Source organism: Melopsittacus undulatus, chromosome 2 (genome assembly GCF_012275295.1).
Source record: "Melopsittacus undulatus isolate bMelUnd1 chromosome 2, bMelUnd1.mat.Z, whole genome shotgun sequence".
Lineage (NCBI taxonomy): Eukaryota > Metazoa > Chordata > Aves > Psittaciformes > Psittaculidae > Melopsittacus > Melopsittacus undulatus.
In genome coordinates this window covers 17,786,703-17,805,883 of record NC_047528.1, presented here as the reverse complement: position 1 = coordinate 17,805,883, position 19,181 = coordinate 17,786,703, and the positions used below count along the sequence as shown (strand labels likewise).

General features: G+C 40.1%; 1 protein-coding gene across 1 annotated transcript in view; it reads left to right on the top strand.

Annotated features, from left to right (window-relative positions):
• Positions 1 to 19,181, top strand: part of MICU2 (mitochondrial calcium uptake 2) — a 150,977-nt gene that overhangs the window by 72,891 nt on the left and 58,905 nt on the right. Inside the window, exon 2 of the mRNA XM_031049589.2 lies at positions 10,790 to 10,937. Coding sequence (XP_030905449.1) covers positions 10,790 to 10,937 — 148 coding nt within the window. The remainder of the gene's footprint in view (positions 1 to 10,789; positions 10,938 to 19,181) is intronic.

Sequence of the window (19,181 nt, the reverse complement as noted above, 5' to 3'; positions counted from 1 at the left end):
GATCAAGCACTATGATAGTAAAAGCTTTTAAAGCTATAAATCATCAGGTAAATATATAGCACTGTGCAGCTGGCATGAGTTGGGCTGCAGAAATTCTGGTTTGCAGTTGCACTTCTCAGACTCTGACATACACAGTCCTGTTTTGAAGGGCATGCAGTTAAACTGAACTGCCGTGTAATAAATGGATTATCTCTTGATATAGTTCAGAACAGATCAAGTAGAGCTACTATCTAAGTTACCGAAACAAAGGAAGAAGCTATTTGAGAAGAACATATAATTTCCTTCTACAACACAAGCCTACATGAGAGGTAAACTCCTATTAACTTGAAAGGCCTAAAAGATCTGCAAGCCCAGGATAAGCAAAAAGTTCAGATGGCTAGAGCCTCTCCCAGTTCCTCCTGAGAAGATATGCTGACAGACACTCCATACATCATTTGAAATGAAAAACAGGGGGGGGGAAATAAAGATGATGTACCATTTCAGGAGTGTGGCCAGCAAGTCAAGGGAGTTGATTCTCCCCATCTGTTCGATTCTCGTGGGATCCCCCCTGCAGTACTGTGTTCAGCTCTGGGGCCCCCAACACGAGAGGGACATGGATCTGCTTGAGCGAGTCCAGAGGAGGTCCATGAAGATGATCAGAGGGCTGAAGCACCTCTTCTATGAAGACAGGCTGAGAGAGTGGAGCTTATTCATTCTGGGGAAGAGAAGGCTCAGGGGAAACCTTAGAGAAGCCTTTCAGTACCTAAAAAGGGAGCCTACAGGAAAGATGGGGAAGGACTCTGTCAGGGAGTGTAGTGGTAGGACAAGGGGTAAACTGTTCTAAGATAAACCATTCCATGATTTTAAAGGCAATTGTTAAGCACCATGTATTGTTTACATACTTGCACAATAGCATCTTTCAGAAATATCTAGCTCTTAACTTTAAAGATAAATGCATTCATGTCTTCACATCTTAGTTGTGGACTGAAGAACATCAGTGAGAAGCAGGTACAACACATTTTTCCATTAAGTCCGCTGCCTGTCAAATACAATAGCAGTGTGATGAGCGTTCCTAGAAAGCTGTATGAACCTATTTCCTGGGTATGTTGCCTTTGAATTGTCTATGTGGTCCCCCCCCCACCGCTACGTATGTATTTAGTACTTCTGCACCAATGTGTTCAAGTGGTGTGTCAGCCTCAGCAGGAGAACGTGTAAGTAGGGCGGTGTGATAACTTGCAAGTTGAAGTGTAAATGTATGGTTTGTTAAATAAACTGGTTCTCTAGCTTGTTAGAGCTTGGACACCTTATCTGCCTTTGTTACATTGTTAGGGCAAATGTGTTAGTTTCTGACTTCTTTTTAAGTTTATGTTTAAAAACAAGCTCTGCTAAGGCTGAAATTTCTAGAATTTAATAGTGAAATAAAAAAAACAACAAAAAACAACAAAAAAAATAAGCACCTTCTAAACTGAGACTGTTTTCTGTATTATTCTTGCATCTGAGTTAATTCTCCTTTCAGCATGGGTTCTAGTGACAGTGTAAGATGTGCTCTGTGTAAACCAGTTTAGTGTGAACTCAGTGAAATGCAAGGGGTGGGAGAAAAAAAATAAAATAAAAAATATCAGGGGTTTAGATGCAAGTAAACTGTTCAGCTGCTGCTTCAAACCTAACCATCACAAACTAGTACTAGCACAGCAGAGTTGTCTGAGCAGCTATTTGAAAGAAAGAAGGGGAGTGGCACCTGTTAGTGTGTAAAAAGGGCTTCATCTAATTTTGGAGTATCTATATTCAGCAGCATTAATAATAGCCAAATATAAGGCTATTGCTTTTTCATTCTCCTCTTGTCCTCCTTTTAGCAGTCTGGTTTGCGTCTCAGAAGTAGCTCCTGAGAAGGTATTTTAATCTTGTGTCCATTTCATAGTTGGTGATTTCAGGGCTGTTATAGCTTTTTTATATAGTTTCACATTGCTAAACAGTCATTCAAATACTTAGAACTTATTTCCAAACAGAAATTAGGGGTGTTTTTGTTTGCTTCTTTTCTAGCTTGCTTTATGTCCAGGCTTGCAGTTTGATCTGAAAGGTCAAAAAAAATGATTGAAAAAAGTCATACATGTCAGTTCACTACAGAAGGACATTTTGTTTCTGATCTTGTATCTTTAACTTGATGTTGGTTTTGGTAACTGGTGCATTTAATCAAGGCTCACATTCTTTATTGTGAAAGCACAAACTACTTTTGCACATACTTACACAAGCTTTCTTAAATACTACAATCTTGAGCTGTCTGAAAGTCATGTATTTCTGTCAAATTAATTTCTTGTCAAAACCCTTTTCGTTTGTCAATTACTGCATCATATGAAACTTTCAAACCTTAAATTCCAAGCGTTATCCTTTGTGCATTCAGGGTACGTGCTGGGTAGGTTAACATGTGCAGCAGGATTTGAGATCAAGTTACATTTTCTGTTATTTTGATCATTTCAAATTGGATGGAATTGAAACTGAGATACAATAATGACACAAGTTAACTGCGAAGTTTTCATCAGCCTTACAGAAATTTGATATGGAGTTGCTAAATCCATCTGTAAATCTAGTGTGAATTAATGGATCCAAACTTAAGGCTCCCAGAGAGCCTGCTGGCACCAACTGGATTTTAATTACATCTCATGCATTGGTTTAGTTATCCTTATAGCAGGTAAAATGAGTGATGCAAGTTAACTCTTCCAGATCAGAGAAGGAAAAAAGAGCATTGATCCTCTTTTCAGAGGAGGGGGAAGAAAAAGTTTTACAGCTTAATTTTCTTCCCAGGGGAAAGTGAAAGAAGGTGTATAGATGATGGAAGGAAGAAAGGCAATGAATGGGTACAAAGAGGCAACGTAAATAGATTATTTGGAAAGGAGTAAAGTGAAGAAAGAAAAATTATATTGAGAAAAAAATAACTGGAAAATGTAGACTATAAGGAGAAAAAAATAAGATGGAAAACATAAAAGCATAAAAAGTAAAATGAACAAAAGCTGAAGACAAAATTTTAAGGAAATGGTAAGTGTATATGTGTATTTTAAGTCATTTCTTATTCATAATCAACTGCAAATATTTGAGTTTGTACACAAGTACTTACATTTTGAATGGATGCAAAATTTACTTAGCAGTGTCACCAAGATCAGGTAACATGGATCAGCAGTGTTAGAAAAATCTCAGGTAAGGGTTATCAAGACTTTATTTATGCAACCCTTCATTTTTATTGATTAAAAAAAAAAAAGTTACACTGAATATAAAGCTTTTACTTGGCTTTAGGTTGCTATTTTTCATACCAAAAAGATCAAAGCCAATTACTGAACACCATGAATTCTTTATTACCATCCTAAATTACGAGACTGATAAACAGATTCATTGCATCAAGCTGAAAATTAGTTGTAAGACATAACATTGTTGCCCTTATGCATCTCTCAGTGCAGGAAGCCAAGAAGGAAACAATAGTCTTCAGTAATGCTTAGAGACGCCAGTGGTTGCTTATCCCCTGATCCCTTGCCATGTCAGCTGCAGAGGAAAACACTTGTATCCTTCTAGGGCTGTTTTAATGTCATTCAATTCTAATTTGCCATCAACTATCATAACTTTACCATGGACATTATCAATTTGGCATTGGAGGCTTGACATAAAATCACAAAGACAACTAAATTCCAGATTAAAACTGAAACTTCATTCTTAATTCACCAGGTTGTGCAGGGGAGCATGTGGGAACACCCAGCATTTGAAGCCCTGGCTGTCCCCGCACACAATACAACATGTTAAGGATGGAATTTCAGTGCAAGCTGTAACATTAATGCAGCATAGCTCTGTTGTATGGCTTGATTTCTTCTTGCATAGCAGTGTTAAAGACAACAATAAACTCAAGTGAATCTGAAGAGTAATTTTAAATTATGCTTACAAGAATCTCGTGCAAGCCATAGTAATAGAGTCTTCTCATACGTTGCCTCTCAGTAAATTTGAATTTTTGTATCCTGCTTGCTTTGAGTTTTCACTGTTGGAAACTGCTGAGATGTTAGATTACACGTACCTTAATACCTGGAGTCTAGCCTTAAATACATAATTGTTTCCTATACTATACCTGTCTTTACTTGATTCTCATTTTGTGGAATAGAATTAAAGAGGTAAACTTTGCTTTTTGCCCTGTACATGCATTTTTGTGAGCAAAATGAGCTTTGATAGTGTTTCTAGAAACATCAGGAAAGTCAGATCTTTCTTATCTGAAGGACTTCTTGGATGACTCAGGAAAAAATACTTGGAAATTAGTCAGGACTTAATTGAGTGGGAATGATACTGAAATGTTAGGAGATAATTTGGTCCCCAGTGAATGCGTTAGGTTTGTACTTTAAAAGAAGATCAATCTTAATTTTAAGTGATTGAATCAGCCTTTTCTTCAAAACATAATTTTTATTCAGTCTTTGGTTAGGCATTTGGAATGTGATTAGAATTCAGTCATTTATCCCTTCTCAGAACAAATGGAAGTTATGTTTCTAATTTGCTTTCAGAAATCCATAGCTGTCTACATCTTCCTATGTAGTTCCATCCTTTACCAGCTGTTTTCAGTGGGTCCAGCATCCCTGCTTGCTAAGAACATGGAGAGATACATATCAGTGAAGAGAATAGTGAAGGAAAGGGATACAGCTTTTAAAAGAGCATGCAAGCTGCTGTTGTAGACCCATCTACATTTTAAACTTAGCCACAAGACATGGCCTGTACCTGCTTCAGGATGCCCATGTCCTCTTTTCTGAGATAGTAGATCTGCTTTTGCTCAGGATTAGGGACTGTCCTAAACCATAGTTTCAGGAACAATTTGATCACTGGCAAATAGTAGTCTAGAAACAACAAACAATTTGGTGGAAAAAAGTGATATAGTTAAAGCAAAGAGTCTGGTAATTATGCTTCAGATCACCCTCTGAAATTATGTTTTGCATTGGAGAATAATCATAGTGAAGTGTTATGCTCATATTGTTTATTTAGATTATGAGAGTGGGTTTGTAAGGTAAAACAGAGAACAGAGGCAGTATGAGAGTCATATTTGGCAGTGCGACTAATGAAAGTGTGATGACTAAAATATGAGAAAGATGTCACTCAGAGCTTAATTAAATTCTGGCAGTATGTTAAAGAAGAAATTATTAAAAGTATGCATAAGATCGTCAGTACATTTAAAGGCCAAATGTCCAGCTACATTCAATTTAATTAACATTGCACAAATAATTCTATTGAATATTTTTGACAAATTATGAATTATATGGCTTACACCTGAAAAGGCATCACTTTTTTGATGTCATTAAACTTGACTGTGAAGTCTCTGATGCCAAGTGTAGCAGGTTGAAGTCCTTAATTCATATTAAACCAATCTGAACAGTATTATTGTCGGTTTAGGAAAATGTTGTGAAAAAGATGGCAATTGAACGGCCTAACATCATCATGATGTGTTATTTGAATATGTGACCACTGATGGTACCTGCCTCCACTCTGGACAGTAGAACCTCCATATTCCTTACACACTTTCTGCTCTGGCTGAAGCATGTAATACCTCTGCCACCATCTATTTTCCTTCACCTTCTACTCTACAGTTCTATTTGCTCAGATTTTCATTCCCTTATGCAATAGAATTGTGCATATGTCTTTGGTGTGAAGGAACATCAGCCTTTTTTCATGGTGCTTTATCCTTCCTTGCATCTTCTGGACAGTCTATCTAGACAGCTGAAGAAAGTCCCTGTAATTACATTCCTGAACTGCCATTCTCACCACTCATTACAAAGGGGGCCTGGATTAACTATATTTAATGGAAGTGCTTGGTTCAGTAGCTGTATGAAGCTTCAGTGGAGAGCTCAGCTAAGTCATCTTTGTAACTTCCCTGTAGGCACTGGTGGGTTGCTATTAGGTCCCTGTGAAGGTTTTTTATTCTGGATTGCAAAAGCCCAGTTTGCTCAGCTTCCAGATGCTCTGGAGTAGAAAGGATCTTTGTAAAAACTCTCAGGTTATTTTTGTCATAGGTTTTGTACAGAGTGCACAGCCAAATGGGGAAGTTTCAGCCTTTATTCTCGTAACTGTCAAGGCGTGAAAGTTATTAAAGCATTTTAAAAATATTTTGGTAGGCTTTTTAATTTGTCTGTACATGTTTCACAGTCCTTCACTGAGATCTGCCTTATGCAGACCTCCATAAATTAAAGTATAAAATATGAGATGCATTTCATCCCATAAGGTTTGCTTATCTCATTTGTGCTAATATTTGAAGCCGCCTTTCATAAGATGTGACCCATGTCCCCGAGGCTGTTCTGCAAATCAGGGATGCTAGTTTCATTAAATGAAAGGAGCTTGATGAGTCACACATTATTGTAATTCTGGTGGCAATACATTATTTTCCAAACACAGGGTAATCTTCAGAGTTAAAATGTGAACTTATACCTATCTCTTTTGGTTAAAATTGTGGATTGCTGGAATTCAGTGCTTTGATATCAGTAACAAGTATAACTTTAGACGGAATTCAGACAATTACTGCAAGACTTAAGAAACTTGAAAATCCAGTTAGTTTGAAGACATTGTAAGATTAGCTCTTTACTTCTTGTCTAAATATATTGTGTTTGTGCAGAAAGGTTGTTTTTCATTCCTTAATTTTAGTTAAGGGACAACTGTGAAGCAATTTTCCATTTCTTTCAAATTTGCTGGAGGGCAAAAATTGTTCCTGTTGTCAGGAGAAAGAGATGATTTTAATAAGAATGCTGCATGTTAATACCCACCAACTATGAACTATTCATATGATATCTGCAACATTTGTTGAATCTTGTTAACTAAGCAATTACAGAACCGCTCGTCCCCCAAAGTTTTAAAAAGAATAAAGCTAAAGATCTCATTACATTACATTTATTTTTAAGCAGTGTTTTCCAGAACATACTGATCTGAATCACAGAACAGCAGCAGGGCAGCTTATGTGTAGGCCACGATGAAGCTCCATACTGTGTAAGAAGCTTAAGGCAGTGCTATTGATACAAAGTGGTCATATCTAAAACAAAGCAAACCTTGGCTTCAGATGCTTATAAGTAGCCCTCATTCTCCTCGCATATCAGAGTATTACTGTGTTAGTATGTGGCTAATGCTAGCATAAAGGTGCAAGGTGTAGGATTAAATGGCAAGTTGCAGCCTTCTATTTAGAACTATAATTAAGTATAATATAATATGGTAATAATTGTACCCAGGCTGTGGCTGTAGGTCTTCCAGTTGTACCCTTTTTCTTGAGATCCCCAAACTGTACAAACATATAGTCCCAATATCCAGTTAGGGGCCACGGTGAGTAGAAAAAAAAGGAAACCTAATGATATGCATCATCCTCTTTTCTGATGTCTCTTTGTCCACTGAACTGTTTTTCTGGTTTCTTCAATGGGCTGGTTACTGGGCGCAGCTTGTGGTCCACTCTCACATTCCAAGAGTCCTTCACTTTGAAGAAGTTGGTTGTTACTCTTAGACTACACTGGGTGCCATTATTTGGGGCTGCATGTATCAGTACAAGTCCTCTATCTCTTTCCTCTGCCTCATCAGCCTGACACTACACCTGATGTTTTCTATTTTAACTTTAGAGCCATGTCTGAGAGCTAGAAGCTATCATCCCAAAACAGCTTATATGTTCATCGTATCAGCTAGCTCCCCCGCTGTCTTTGCCACTTCATACCAAAGTCCTGTCATGTTGTTGGCTGCGTGGAGGAAATGTAACTGCTAACGTTTGATTCTGCGATTGTTCAAACTCAGCAGGGGAGGCAGAATTAGCAGTCCTCATCCTGGAGGAATAGCAACTTAAAACTTAAGTATCAGAAATCTGATCACAGCTTTTAAGTGGCTCAGTCCCATGCCCTTCTGGCTTGCCCACTCCCTGGATGTGTTCATACAAATACACATGCACCCCATTACCTGCTATGATATTTGCAAGTATCTGTGCACATTTTCCTAACAACCTCCCATGCAGCTGGTGCCTGTTACCTTGCATGTTGCTATACCAGTGCTGACTGCAGTAAAACCAAGCAAGCTGTTCCCACTGGTCTCCTCCCTCTTTCATCCATGGACTGTCTGCCTGTCTGTCTCCCACCACTCACCCCATAAACACACTCAGCACAGCAGGCCCTGTGATTTAACATCTCATGGTGAGACCCTAGCTGCACCTGCAGCTGGTCCGAGTGTAACTAGGAACCTGTCCCAGAACTGTCCCAGTGTGCAAAATGCAGAATACACCAGCACTATACTGGGTTGCTCTAATGCCAAGCAGTCCATAGGAATGATCCAGAAACTGAAAACTGCATAAATAAATAGTGATTTTTTTTGCTGGAAGATGTGATGCAGCACCTCAGTAGGCCATGCCCTAGGCTATACCTGCTCATCTACATCACACATCGAATAATGCCACAGGCACGGACCTAGCCACAGATCCATCTTGGTATTTACAGACTTATTTCAAGTATGTTCAAGTTGGGATCTTGGTTCATAGTCTTGGATGACCCAGGGAATTACAGACCAGTCAGTCTCACCTCTGTACCTGGCAAAATCTGGGAGCAGATTCTCTTGGAAGGCATGCTAGGGCACATGAAAAAGAGAAATGTGCTTGGTGACAGCCAGCATGGCTGGGGGGAAATCCTGCCTGAACAATTTGGTGGCCTTCTGTTATGGGGCTACGGAACTGATGGACAGGGGTGGAGCAGTTGACGTCATCTACCTGGACTTGTGCAAAGCATTCAACACTGTCCCACGTGACATCCTTGTCTCTAAATTGGAGTGTCATCAATTTGATAGGTGGACCACTTGGTGGATAAAGAACTGGCTGGATGGTCACACTCAAAGAGTTGTGGTCAACGGTTCAATGTCCGGCTGGAGACCAGTAACGAGTGGTGTCCCTCAGGGATCGGTGTTGGGACCGGTCTTGTTTAATATTTTTGTCACTGACATGGACAATGGAATTGAGTGTGCCCTCAGCAAGTTTGCCAATGACACCAAGCTGTGTGGTTCCGTTGATACGCTAGAGGGAAGGAATGCCATCCAGTGGGACCTTGACACACTTGTGAGGTGGGCTGATGCCAACCTGATGAAGTTTAACCATGCCAAGTGCAAGGTGCTACACCTGGGTCGGAGCAATCCCAGGCACAGATACAGGTTGGGCAAAAAGGAAATTCATGGTAGTCCTGTGGAGAAGGACTTGGGTGTGTTAGTCAATGAGAAAATGAACATGAGCCAGCAGTGTGCACTCACAGCCCAGAAAGCCAACCGTATCCTGGGCTGCATCAAGAGGAGCATGACCAGCAGGTCAAAGGAGGTGATCCTGCCCCTCTACTCTGCTCTCGTGAGACCTCACTTGGAATATTGTGTGCAGTTCTGGTGTCCTCAACATAAAAAGGACATGAAACTGTTAGAACAAGTGCAGAGGAGGGCCACGAGGATGATCAGGGGACTGGAGCACCTCCCATAGGAAGACAGGCTGAGAAAGTTGGGGCTGTTCATCCTGGAGAAGAGAAGGCTGCGTGGAGACCTCTTAGCAGCCTTCCAGTATCTGAAGGGGGCCTACAGGGATGCTGGGGAGGGACTATTCATTAGGGACTGTAGTGATAGGACAAGGGGTAATGGGTTGAAACTTAAACAGCAGAGGTTTAGACTGGATGTAAGGAAGAAATTCTTTACTGTTAGGGTGGTGAGGTACTGGAATGGTTTGCCCAGGGAGGTAGTGAATGCTCCATCCCTGGCAGTGTTCAAGACCAGGTTAGATGAAGCCTTGGGTGATATGGTTTAGTGTGAGGTGTCCCTGCCCATGGCAGGGGGGTTGGAACTAGATGATCTTGAGGTCCTTTCCAATCCTAACTATTCTATGATTCTATGATTCTATGACTTTCTTGCTTTTTCTTCGCTTTCTCCCATCTTTGAACAGTCCTAAAATTGAGTGATGATGCTGGTGGTAAAATTGTTCCATGTTCAAATATGCACAGGGTGTTCTGAATTTATAAGTGTCTTGGTTTCCTGTTTTCACTTACTGTCTCTGAAATCCTAAGAAAATATTTCACCATGTCTGTGTTCTTTCTTGCTGCCACTAAATGTTACTACTCATCAGAGTTTTGTCAACTTGTATAATTTTGATCATGAATCTCACTATTTAAAGGGGGGGTGGAAGTGGAAGGCTCTTGTTTGCTTGACAAATCGACTCTTTGGGTTTGGTGATGAAAGCTCTGACTTGTTGGTGTTTTCATTGCTTTTCCTGTTTTTTCTAACTTCTCTGGAAGATAGGCCCATAGTTAAACTAGAGCATCATCATTCTCCTATCTTAGGAGTTGCTCCACATCTTGATAACTGACTTCAGGAGTTATCATGCAGACCACATTTTCAGCCTTTCCTGAAACAGTCACTAATTGGCAAAATACTGTTTGCTGTTTGGTTGGTTTAATTTTTTGTTGTGTTAACAAACTGAATTTGGCTTTAATTGAATTTAGCTAGACTCCAACAAGTAGCAGAGCTGGCAAAGGAGAGGGTACAGGACCATATGGCCAAGAGCAGGGGAATAAGAGCTAAGGGCAGCCTTTGGTGACAGCAAGCCATTAATTTAGCTCAGCTGTGTTGTTAAGGCATACTCTCAGTGAAACCAAAAAGTACTTTAAATGTCATTCATTTAGTTGTTCCATAAAAGCTTGAATTCTTGGTAGTCTCTTCTTGTGGATACCCACAAAATACTGAAGTTAATCAAGATCAAGTATAGGTTTCTTTCTAATTACAGAGTTGGTCTACAAATGCAGCCATCTTTCTGCATGGATGTTTTTTTCTGTTTCAGAAGGAAGATGCCATTAATGCTGAAATGGATGAAAGACTGTCTCTTCGAAAGCATCGCTTCATGCGTTTTGCATCACTGGAATACGAAGGAGAGTATTACATGACACCAAGAGATTTCTTGTTATCAGTAATGTTTGATCAAGTTGAACGTAAGTTGTTTTCCCATCATTCTGTTTGTGAAGGTAAAGAAACTTGCAAGTCCCCTTCAAGATGTAATTTGCCAGTCACTGGGATAAGATCCTTTATTTGACATAAATCAACAGAAGCCAGTTTATGAATGTTGCGCGTGTGGATTCTTACAGGCATCACCACCCTTTACACCAGTGAATTTATACTGATGATTTAGAAGTCTGGTGACTTGATGAATGAAATTACATCTCTGCATAATTTGCGTGTCTGATCAGTATGTAGTTCCTCAATTACTTTCATGCCACAGAATATAGTAGGAGTGTAAAATAATAGTGTTCATACCATTCCTGGCCCCATTAACTGTCTATCCACTTCACCAATAAATACTCTGACTTTATTTATTAGAAGAAGCAATGATGGCAGTGACTTGAATGAGTATAATGAAGCATTGAGCTCAGCTCTAGGTTTGTGGTTTCAAATTTCCTTTGGTTTATGCAAAACCTAATTAAGAACAAATCAAACTTGTATGCATGTTCTTAAAAAAATACTTCTAAAAGCATGCTCTATGAAAAGATAAGACCAGCACACAAATAAAAAGTGCCCTAGGTGATTGTCCTCTTTTCCTTAAAAATAAATGGCTTTTATAGGTTTCCAAAGAATATTTTGCTTTACAAAAGTTAAATTTTCCAGATTTCCAAGAGGGTTGTCGTTCAGGGGATGAATACTCTCTTAGTACCTCTGCTGTGGGAAAGAGGGGTAAATCCCAACTTTAATCATTACATGTGGAGACAGTGTTCTCACAGGAGAATGGATATTTGGTACATGAGCTCTGAATAACTCTGAGGGATACAGCAAGGCCGTGGGAGGCCCAAGGAAGCTTAAGCAAGCAAGATAAGAAGAAGCTGTAATTCACTGACTTATGAGAACTGTGGACTGTTGGCAAGCGTTCAAGGTCAAGTTCTCACACCTGTGCTTAACCAATTATATGTTAGTCACTAAGGGTCTTCAAGACAAGTATGCAATCATGGTATGCCAAATTGCTGTAGGTGTGTTAATAAGGAGTTAATGCTTTGCAATAAGTGGCTTTTTGTCTGATCATATTGATCTCTGACTGAGTCCATTCCGCAGCAATTACATGCTGCAGTCTGCACATACTGACCAGGGCAGCACATTGTCTAGCAAAAGCCATTCATAGTCTGGGATGTTCTGCCCAGCTAGCAGCAAATCTCCAAGTGATATGGGAGTGCTGAACCAGAAATACAGAAAAGAATTCAAGGTACTGTGGAAAGGCTAGTGAGACAGGGAGAAGGAAGGAGACTGAATGCACTTTGATTCAAACCTCTGGGAAACCTGGGGCAGAACAGAGTTCACTGAGCTACAAGGGGTCAAAGAACAGGAAACAAGAAAATAAAAGAGTTTTTTTTTGTGTCTGCCAAAAATCTGTAGGTGATAAGGATACATGGCTTCGCTGCTGACACACAACTTTTAATATTATACAAAGCTGAATGTAAATCAATAGGACTTTATGACCTTGACAGTCATGGAGACTTTCAAAATAACTTTTTTTTTAATATGTGGCTAACAAAAAGAATTATTTCTCCTTCAAAACTTATGTCAGTAAATTAAAAACATAGAAGAGATTTTCTTTTAGGTTTTCCAGTATGAAACAGTGAAAGACAGTGAATACTGAAATTTTCAGTTTTGAAGGTGTGGGTTTCAGACAGTTGTCTGTGAAAGCAAGGTTAGAGAAATAAGTGTTTTTCAGTCTTAGCAGGTCATACATATTAATTGGTTACTCCAGGAATAATAGTGCACATGCAGATTTTTAATTAAGTAGTATGTGGGTAAGGTTTATTTGTAATGCAGCCAAGTTAATTTCAGTTACTTTGCTAATATGAGCAGAAAACAGCATTACATAGGAAAAAATGACAAAATAACACATTAACAAAAAAAAATCTTTGCACTAATGCATATTTAGAATTTCAAATTGAGATCAGGCTTACAACAATAGTGCCATAGACAGTTCATAGAAAAATGTTAATCTAATGCTCACAAACATTTGCTTAACCATCATTGATATGGATTCTTTAGGCAGTAGCATAAACCCAAGAGTAAACAATTCTCTTCAAATCACATTTCTAGGGATTTTAGGCTTTCTTGTAACTGCAAACACTCAAAGCTTTTGTTAGCAGAAAAATAAGATGGTTTAGGTATTTTAAAGTTAGTAGTTTGAACATTTTGTTTAGAAGAGTTTCATACAAGGAAAATGAACAGACCTTATCTCAAGTGTCTGTCTGGGTATATTTAGAGTAGATGAAGGTGGTGAATTTCATAGCAAAACATCAATTATTTTGGGAAACTTTCTGCTTATATGGTAAAATTAATTCCCTTTCACCCTGAACAGTGGTTTTAGAAATGAAAACAGGCACACTAACATTAATGCTAGAAAGCCGTTTGCTTGCTGGCATACTGAGATGCAATTTTAACATGTGATTACTGCATACAAATGGTGAATGTTGTAATGCTGAAGTTAAATCTGCAATAATTTGGTTATTTGCTACCTATTTTTTATTAATCACTACTAAAAAAATATGCTAAACTCTTGGAAAAATGTTAAGCACCTTGGCAATAATCATTCATCTTCATAACTATTTGCTTGGAGTTTGCCAGTGGTTGTTGTATATAATAAGATGGAAGGCTCAGGGCTGTTCTGAGGTTTTGCTTCTGCTGTCTTTTTTTACAGATAATAGGCAGGGACATATGATCATCCTCAGGAGAAATTTAGCTGTATACACCAAGAAATATTGTTGAGGTTGATCACAGCATTCTGCTCTTTTGTTCCTGTTCACAGATAAACACTCCCAAAGGGGAAAAAGGCAAGTGAAAAGGGGGGTTGAGTAGAAGTTACAGGTTGGAAATAGAGGCATTCATCCAGCCCCCTTGGGGTTGTTTTGCTTACTGTTGCTTGTCATTGGAGAATTACTTTGAAATCTCCTGTTAGTTCTTAAGCATAATTAAATTTTGAAGAAAGTAAATGCAGTGTTGTGTAAACCAGATAAGTTGTTGGTGCTCGATCAAAAATGCTGACGTTAGAAAATACCAAAATATTTTAGCTATGTCCAGATTGTCAAGTGAATTCCTGTACACACTTGGTTGGAATTTATTACAGAAGCAAAAATCTTAGGCGTGCCCTTTGACAAGGTTGCAAACATGTAATAAATTATGATTTATTATAGAACACTTCCCAGATAAGAAAACAGTTGAACTGTAATGCAAATACATCAACTGCCATCCAGCCCAAGTGATCATGAACCCTGCTTGATAGACTTTAGTTCACTAGTTTCGCTCATTTGTTTCCTGGTGCATGGGTCTCTCTATTACTCCTTTTATTTAAGGTAGGCCAAAAATTGTGAAATCTTGGCATTCCTCTTGATTAAATCACACCTGCAAAGTTATTTACTGTCAGGGTGATAATGAAGAATAATATTTACAGTGCTGCCATCTAAGGAGAATGAACTGATAACAAATGCAGGGTTTCCTGACAGACTTACTTTGTTCTGCATATTGACAAAGCGAAGGGCTCTATAAAGGCATAAAAGCACCATGAAAAAAAAAAGTGCTTGCTTTTAGATGCAGTGTTTCACATTTGATTACTTTGTAAGTATTTGCCTAGTTATGTTACCATTAGTTATTTCATGGAAGGAAGTAGCCGCCTCTTTATAAACAGTGGCAAACAGTAAATGAGATTTGGTAGCGTAGCACAGGATTTGTGCCTGTACAAAACACCTGAAACAGTCTGTAAGATGTTCATGTAAATCATCTTGTCTGATGCAATAACAGTTTAGTGGAAAACTGTTTTCTGTTACTGTTCTTATCATGATGTAAAAACTTCTCAATTTCTAGTAATATCTAATAAGAATAATACAAACTTGCTGTGTTGCATTGGAAGTTCTAGCGTTCTACCCCTGGCAGAAGGGCTGGAACGAGATGATCTTTAAGGTTCCTTCTAACCCAAACCATGCTATGATTCTGTGGTTATAGGTGCAAGGGTAAAGCTCAGTTGACTTACACTGAACTTTCATTTCAATGCAGGAGTATTTTTAGAAGACACTTGCAGCCTCATTTAAAAACTTAAGTTTTAAACAGTTGTGCATGCTTAGGCTCATATTCCAGATTATGTAACCAATACTGTGTTAGAGCTTCTCCATGGAAGTACTGCTGGTGTGTTGTTGTTGTAGAACATATAAGAAAACCTATATTAAATTTTGAAAAGGACTACAGGAATCCTTCAGAAAAATGAAGATTTTGCGGTACATTAAATCTGGAGTATGTTTATGTTCATTCTACTGGAAACTATTATTCTACTACCTTCCTGTTTCAAGTAGAAGACAAATGTTCAGATTAGCTTGTCTGATAACAGTTGATACTTGGTAAATAAAGATCATGATCCTTCTGTGTATCCTCAGTACAGATTTAATGCATCATGACACCTTCATGTCCCAAGTCACTCCTTTATCTGCAGTAAACCAGATTTTCCTGTGTTCCGTAGCACTAAGCTGCCAGAGGCAGTATTTTCACAGTAGAGTCCTATCTGTTAGTGAGAGTTAGTGTATTGTAAGTTTGCTGGGAAGAAACTGCTCGAGTTGGTTAAGTTTTCTGTGAAAACATGGTTGGCACAAGTTTGTGGTATGTTTGCAGGCTTGATATGATGTCTGGCTTCATGTCATAGTATCAGCGTTATCATGACTGAATGAATCTGTGGAAAGGATAGAGTGCAAGGCTGCAATGGGTAGAAGATTGAGTTCTCCATTATCCTTAGTAAAGATAAGTGCTGCTGCAGTCTGTGGGGTTTGGAGAGCCAAGAGGATCCAGCCAGTAAATGGGCATTTCAGAACAAGCTGAGTCTGTTCAGTCTTTCTGTTTCTGGATCTTGAGTTTTTGCCTCTAGTGGGAGTTCAGACACCTAAAATTCAGTGCCTTCATTTTGACCAGAATTTCGTATACAATAACTAATCAGACTGATACTAGTCATGCATGACTGATGCTAGTCATGCATGACGGTACGGCCCAGCACAAGCAATCCAGGAGGTTTCTCGATTGTGTGGAAGACAACTTCCTTCTGCAAGCAATAAAGGAGCCAACGAGGAGAGGTGCCATGCTTGACCTCGTGCTCACCAACAGCTCGTTGGAAATGTGACTCTCCAGGGAAGTCTTGGATGCAGTGATCACGAGATGGTCGAATTCGAGGTCCTCAGGACAGTGAGAAGAGCGTGCAGTAAGCTCACTGCCCTGGACTTCATGAGAGCAGACCTTTGGCTCTTCAGGAACCTGCTTAGCAAGGTTCCAAGGGATATAGCCCTAGAGGGTAAGGGGGCCCAAGACTCTTGGTTAACATTAAAGGATCACCTGCTACAAGCTCAGGAGTGTTGCATCCCGACTAGAAGGAAGTGCAGCAGGAGGGGCACGAGACCTCCTTGGATGGATAAGGAGCTGCTGAAAAAAATTCACAGGAAAAAAGAGGTTTATAAAAGGTAGAAGCAAGGACAGGTGACCTGGGATGAATACAGGGATGTTGTCAGGGTAGCTAGGGACCAAGTTAGGAAAGCTAAGGCCCAATTGGAGCTAAACTTGGCAAGGGATGTTAAAGATAATAGGAAGGGATTTTATAGGTATGTAGCGGCTAAAAAACAGACTAAGGACAATGTAGGCTCCCTCCGGAAACTTTCGGGAGAACTGGCTACACAGGACTTGGAGAAGGCTGAGGTTCTGAATGGCTTCTTTGCCACGGTCTTCGCTGGCAAAGGCTCTGACCATAGCACCCAAGTCTTGGAAGGCGGAGGCAGGGACTGTGAAAACTTAGACCTTGGGCCCACTGTAGGAGAGGATCTGGTTTGAGACCATCTTAAGAACCTGAATGTACACAAGTCCATGGGACCTGATGAAATCCATCCGCGGGTCCTGAAGGAGCTGGCAAATGAAGTTGCAAAGCCACTGGCCATCATATTTGAAAAATCATGGCAGTCAGGTGAAGTTCCTGATGACTGGAAAAAGGGAAACATAAACCCCATTTTCAAAAAGGGGAAAATGGATGACCCAGGGAATTACAGACCAGTCAGTCTCACCTCTGTACCTGGCAAAATCTGGGAGCAGATTCTCTTGGAAGGCATGCTAGGGCACATGAAAAAGAGAAATGTGCTTGGTGACAGCCAGCATGGCTGGGGGGAAATCCTGCCTGAACAATTTGGTGGCCTTCTGTTATGGGGCTACGGAACTGATGGACGGGGTGGAGCAGTTGACGTCATCTACCTGGACTTGTGCAAAGCATTCAACACTGTCCCACATGACATCTTTGTCTCAAATTGGAGTGTCATCAATTTGATAGGTGGACCACTCGGTGGATAAAGAACTGGCTGGATGGTCACACTCAAAGAGATGTGGTCAACGGTTCAATATCCGGCTGGAGACCAGTAATGAGTGGTGTCCCTCCGAGATCGGTGTTGGGACCGGTCTTGTTTAACATCTTTGTCACTGACATGTTTGCCGATGACACCAAGCTGTGTGGTTCTGTTGATACGCTAGAGGGAAGGAATGCCATCCAGTGGGACCTTGACATGCTTGTGAGGTGGGCTGATGCCAACCTGATGAAGTTTAACCATGCCAAGTGCAAGGTGCTACACCTGGGTCAGAGCAATCCCAGGCACAGATACAGGTTGGGCAAAAAGGAAATTCATGGTAGTCCTGTGGAGAAGGACTTGGGTGTGTTAGTCAATGAGAAAATGAACATGAGCCAGCAGTGTGCACTCACAGCCCAGAAAGCCAACCGTATCCTGGGCTGCATCAAGAGGAGCATGACCAGCAGGTCAAAGGAGGTGATCCTGCCCCTCTACTCTGCTCTCGTGAGACCTCACTTGGAATATTGTGTGCAGTTCTGGTGTCCTCAACATAAAAAGGACATGGAACTGTTGGAACACGTGCAGAGGAGGGCCACGAGGATGATCAGGGGACTGGAGCACCTCCCATAGGAAGACAGGCTGAGAAAGTTGGGGCTGTTCATCCTGGAGAAGAGAAGGCTGCGTGGAGACCTCTTAGCAGCCTTCCAGTATCTGAAGGGGGCCTACAGGGATGCTGGGGAGGGACTATTCATTAGGGACTGTAGTGATAGGACAAGGGGTAATGGGTTGAAACTTAAACAGCAGAGGTTTAGACTGGATGTAAGGAAGAAATTCTTTACTGTTAGGGTGGTGAGGTACTGGAATGGTTTGCCCAGGGAGGTAGTGAATGCTCCATCCCTGGCAGTGTTCAAGACCAGGTTAGATGAAGCCTTGGGTGATATGGTTTAGTGTGAGGTGTCCCTGCCCATGGCAGGGGGGTTGGAACTAGATGATCTTGAGGTCCTTTCCAATCCTAACTATTCTATGATTCTATGAGAATTCAGAGTCAAAAACTAAGATTTAAGCTTGCGTAACTGGTGAAACTCCATACTGGAAGTGAGGATTACAATGCTATATGGAGAGCCATTGGAATACCTGGGAACTGAATGCAGTGAGCTGAATTCTTCTGAATTTCTAATGTGCTAACAAAGAGATAATTTTCTCTTTATTTAGTATTTTTTAAAACTGATGTGATGGTGTTGCTCAAATCCTTCAGACACAGTAAAGATCTCCACAGCCTGTGGTATGCAGGACAGAGGTGACCCTTGCCCAGTGCTAGATGGAAGGTAAAGCAAAGGCAAAGAAGCAAGGTGGTGATTCAAGGTCATGATATAAATCTCTTCTGTGTTCTAGAAAAATGAAACAAAATCAGCCATTCCTAGCCAAAGCTTTTTAGTCATTGTTGTTTACTCATTTCTTAACGTGAGGTTGTAGGTGGAGGAAAGTAATGTTCCTGTTGAAAGATTTGCCACATAAGCAAAGATAAGGAGATTGCTGAAAATTTCTGCTTCTGTAACTAGCCAATACTGTAAAATTTTCATCTTCAGCTATCCTCCATCACCAGAACAGTGTTAGGAAGTCCTGCCACAACCCTGAGAAAGTCTTCAAAGTAATATATTGTATACATATTGTCTTTTACTTTCCCTTAGGTGTTCAACTACAACATTAAAGTTCATGTTCTAGGTAAAATACTAGATCATTTTGGATAAAATGTTGTACCTCAGCCAATTGTTGGTAAATAACATAAGTAAGGGTTGTTTGTTTTTTTCCTTTTCTCTTTGGCAGTAGTGCGTTAACACTGACAACTTACATGGACTCTAATGCAACACCAAC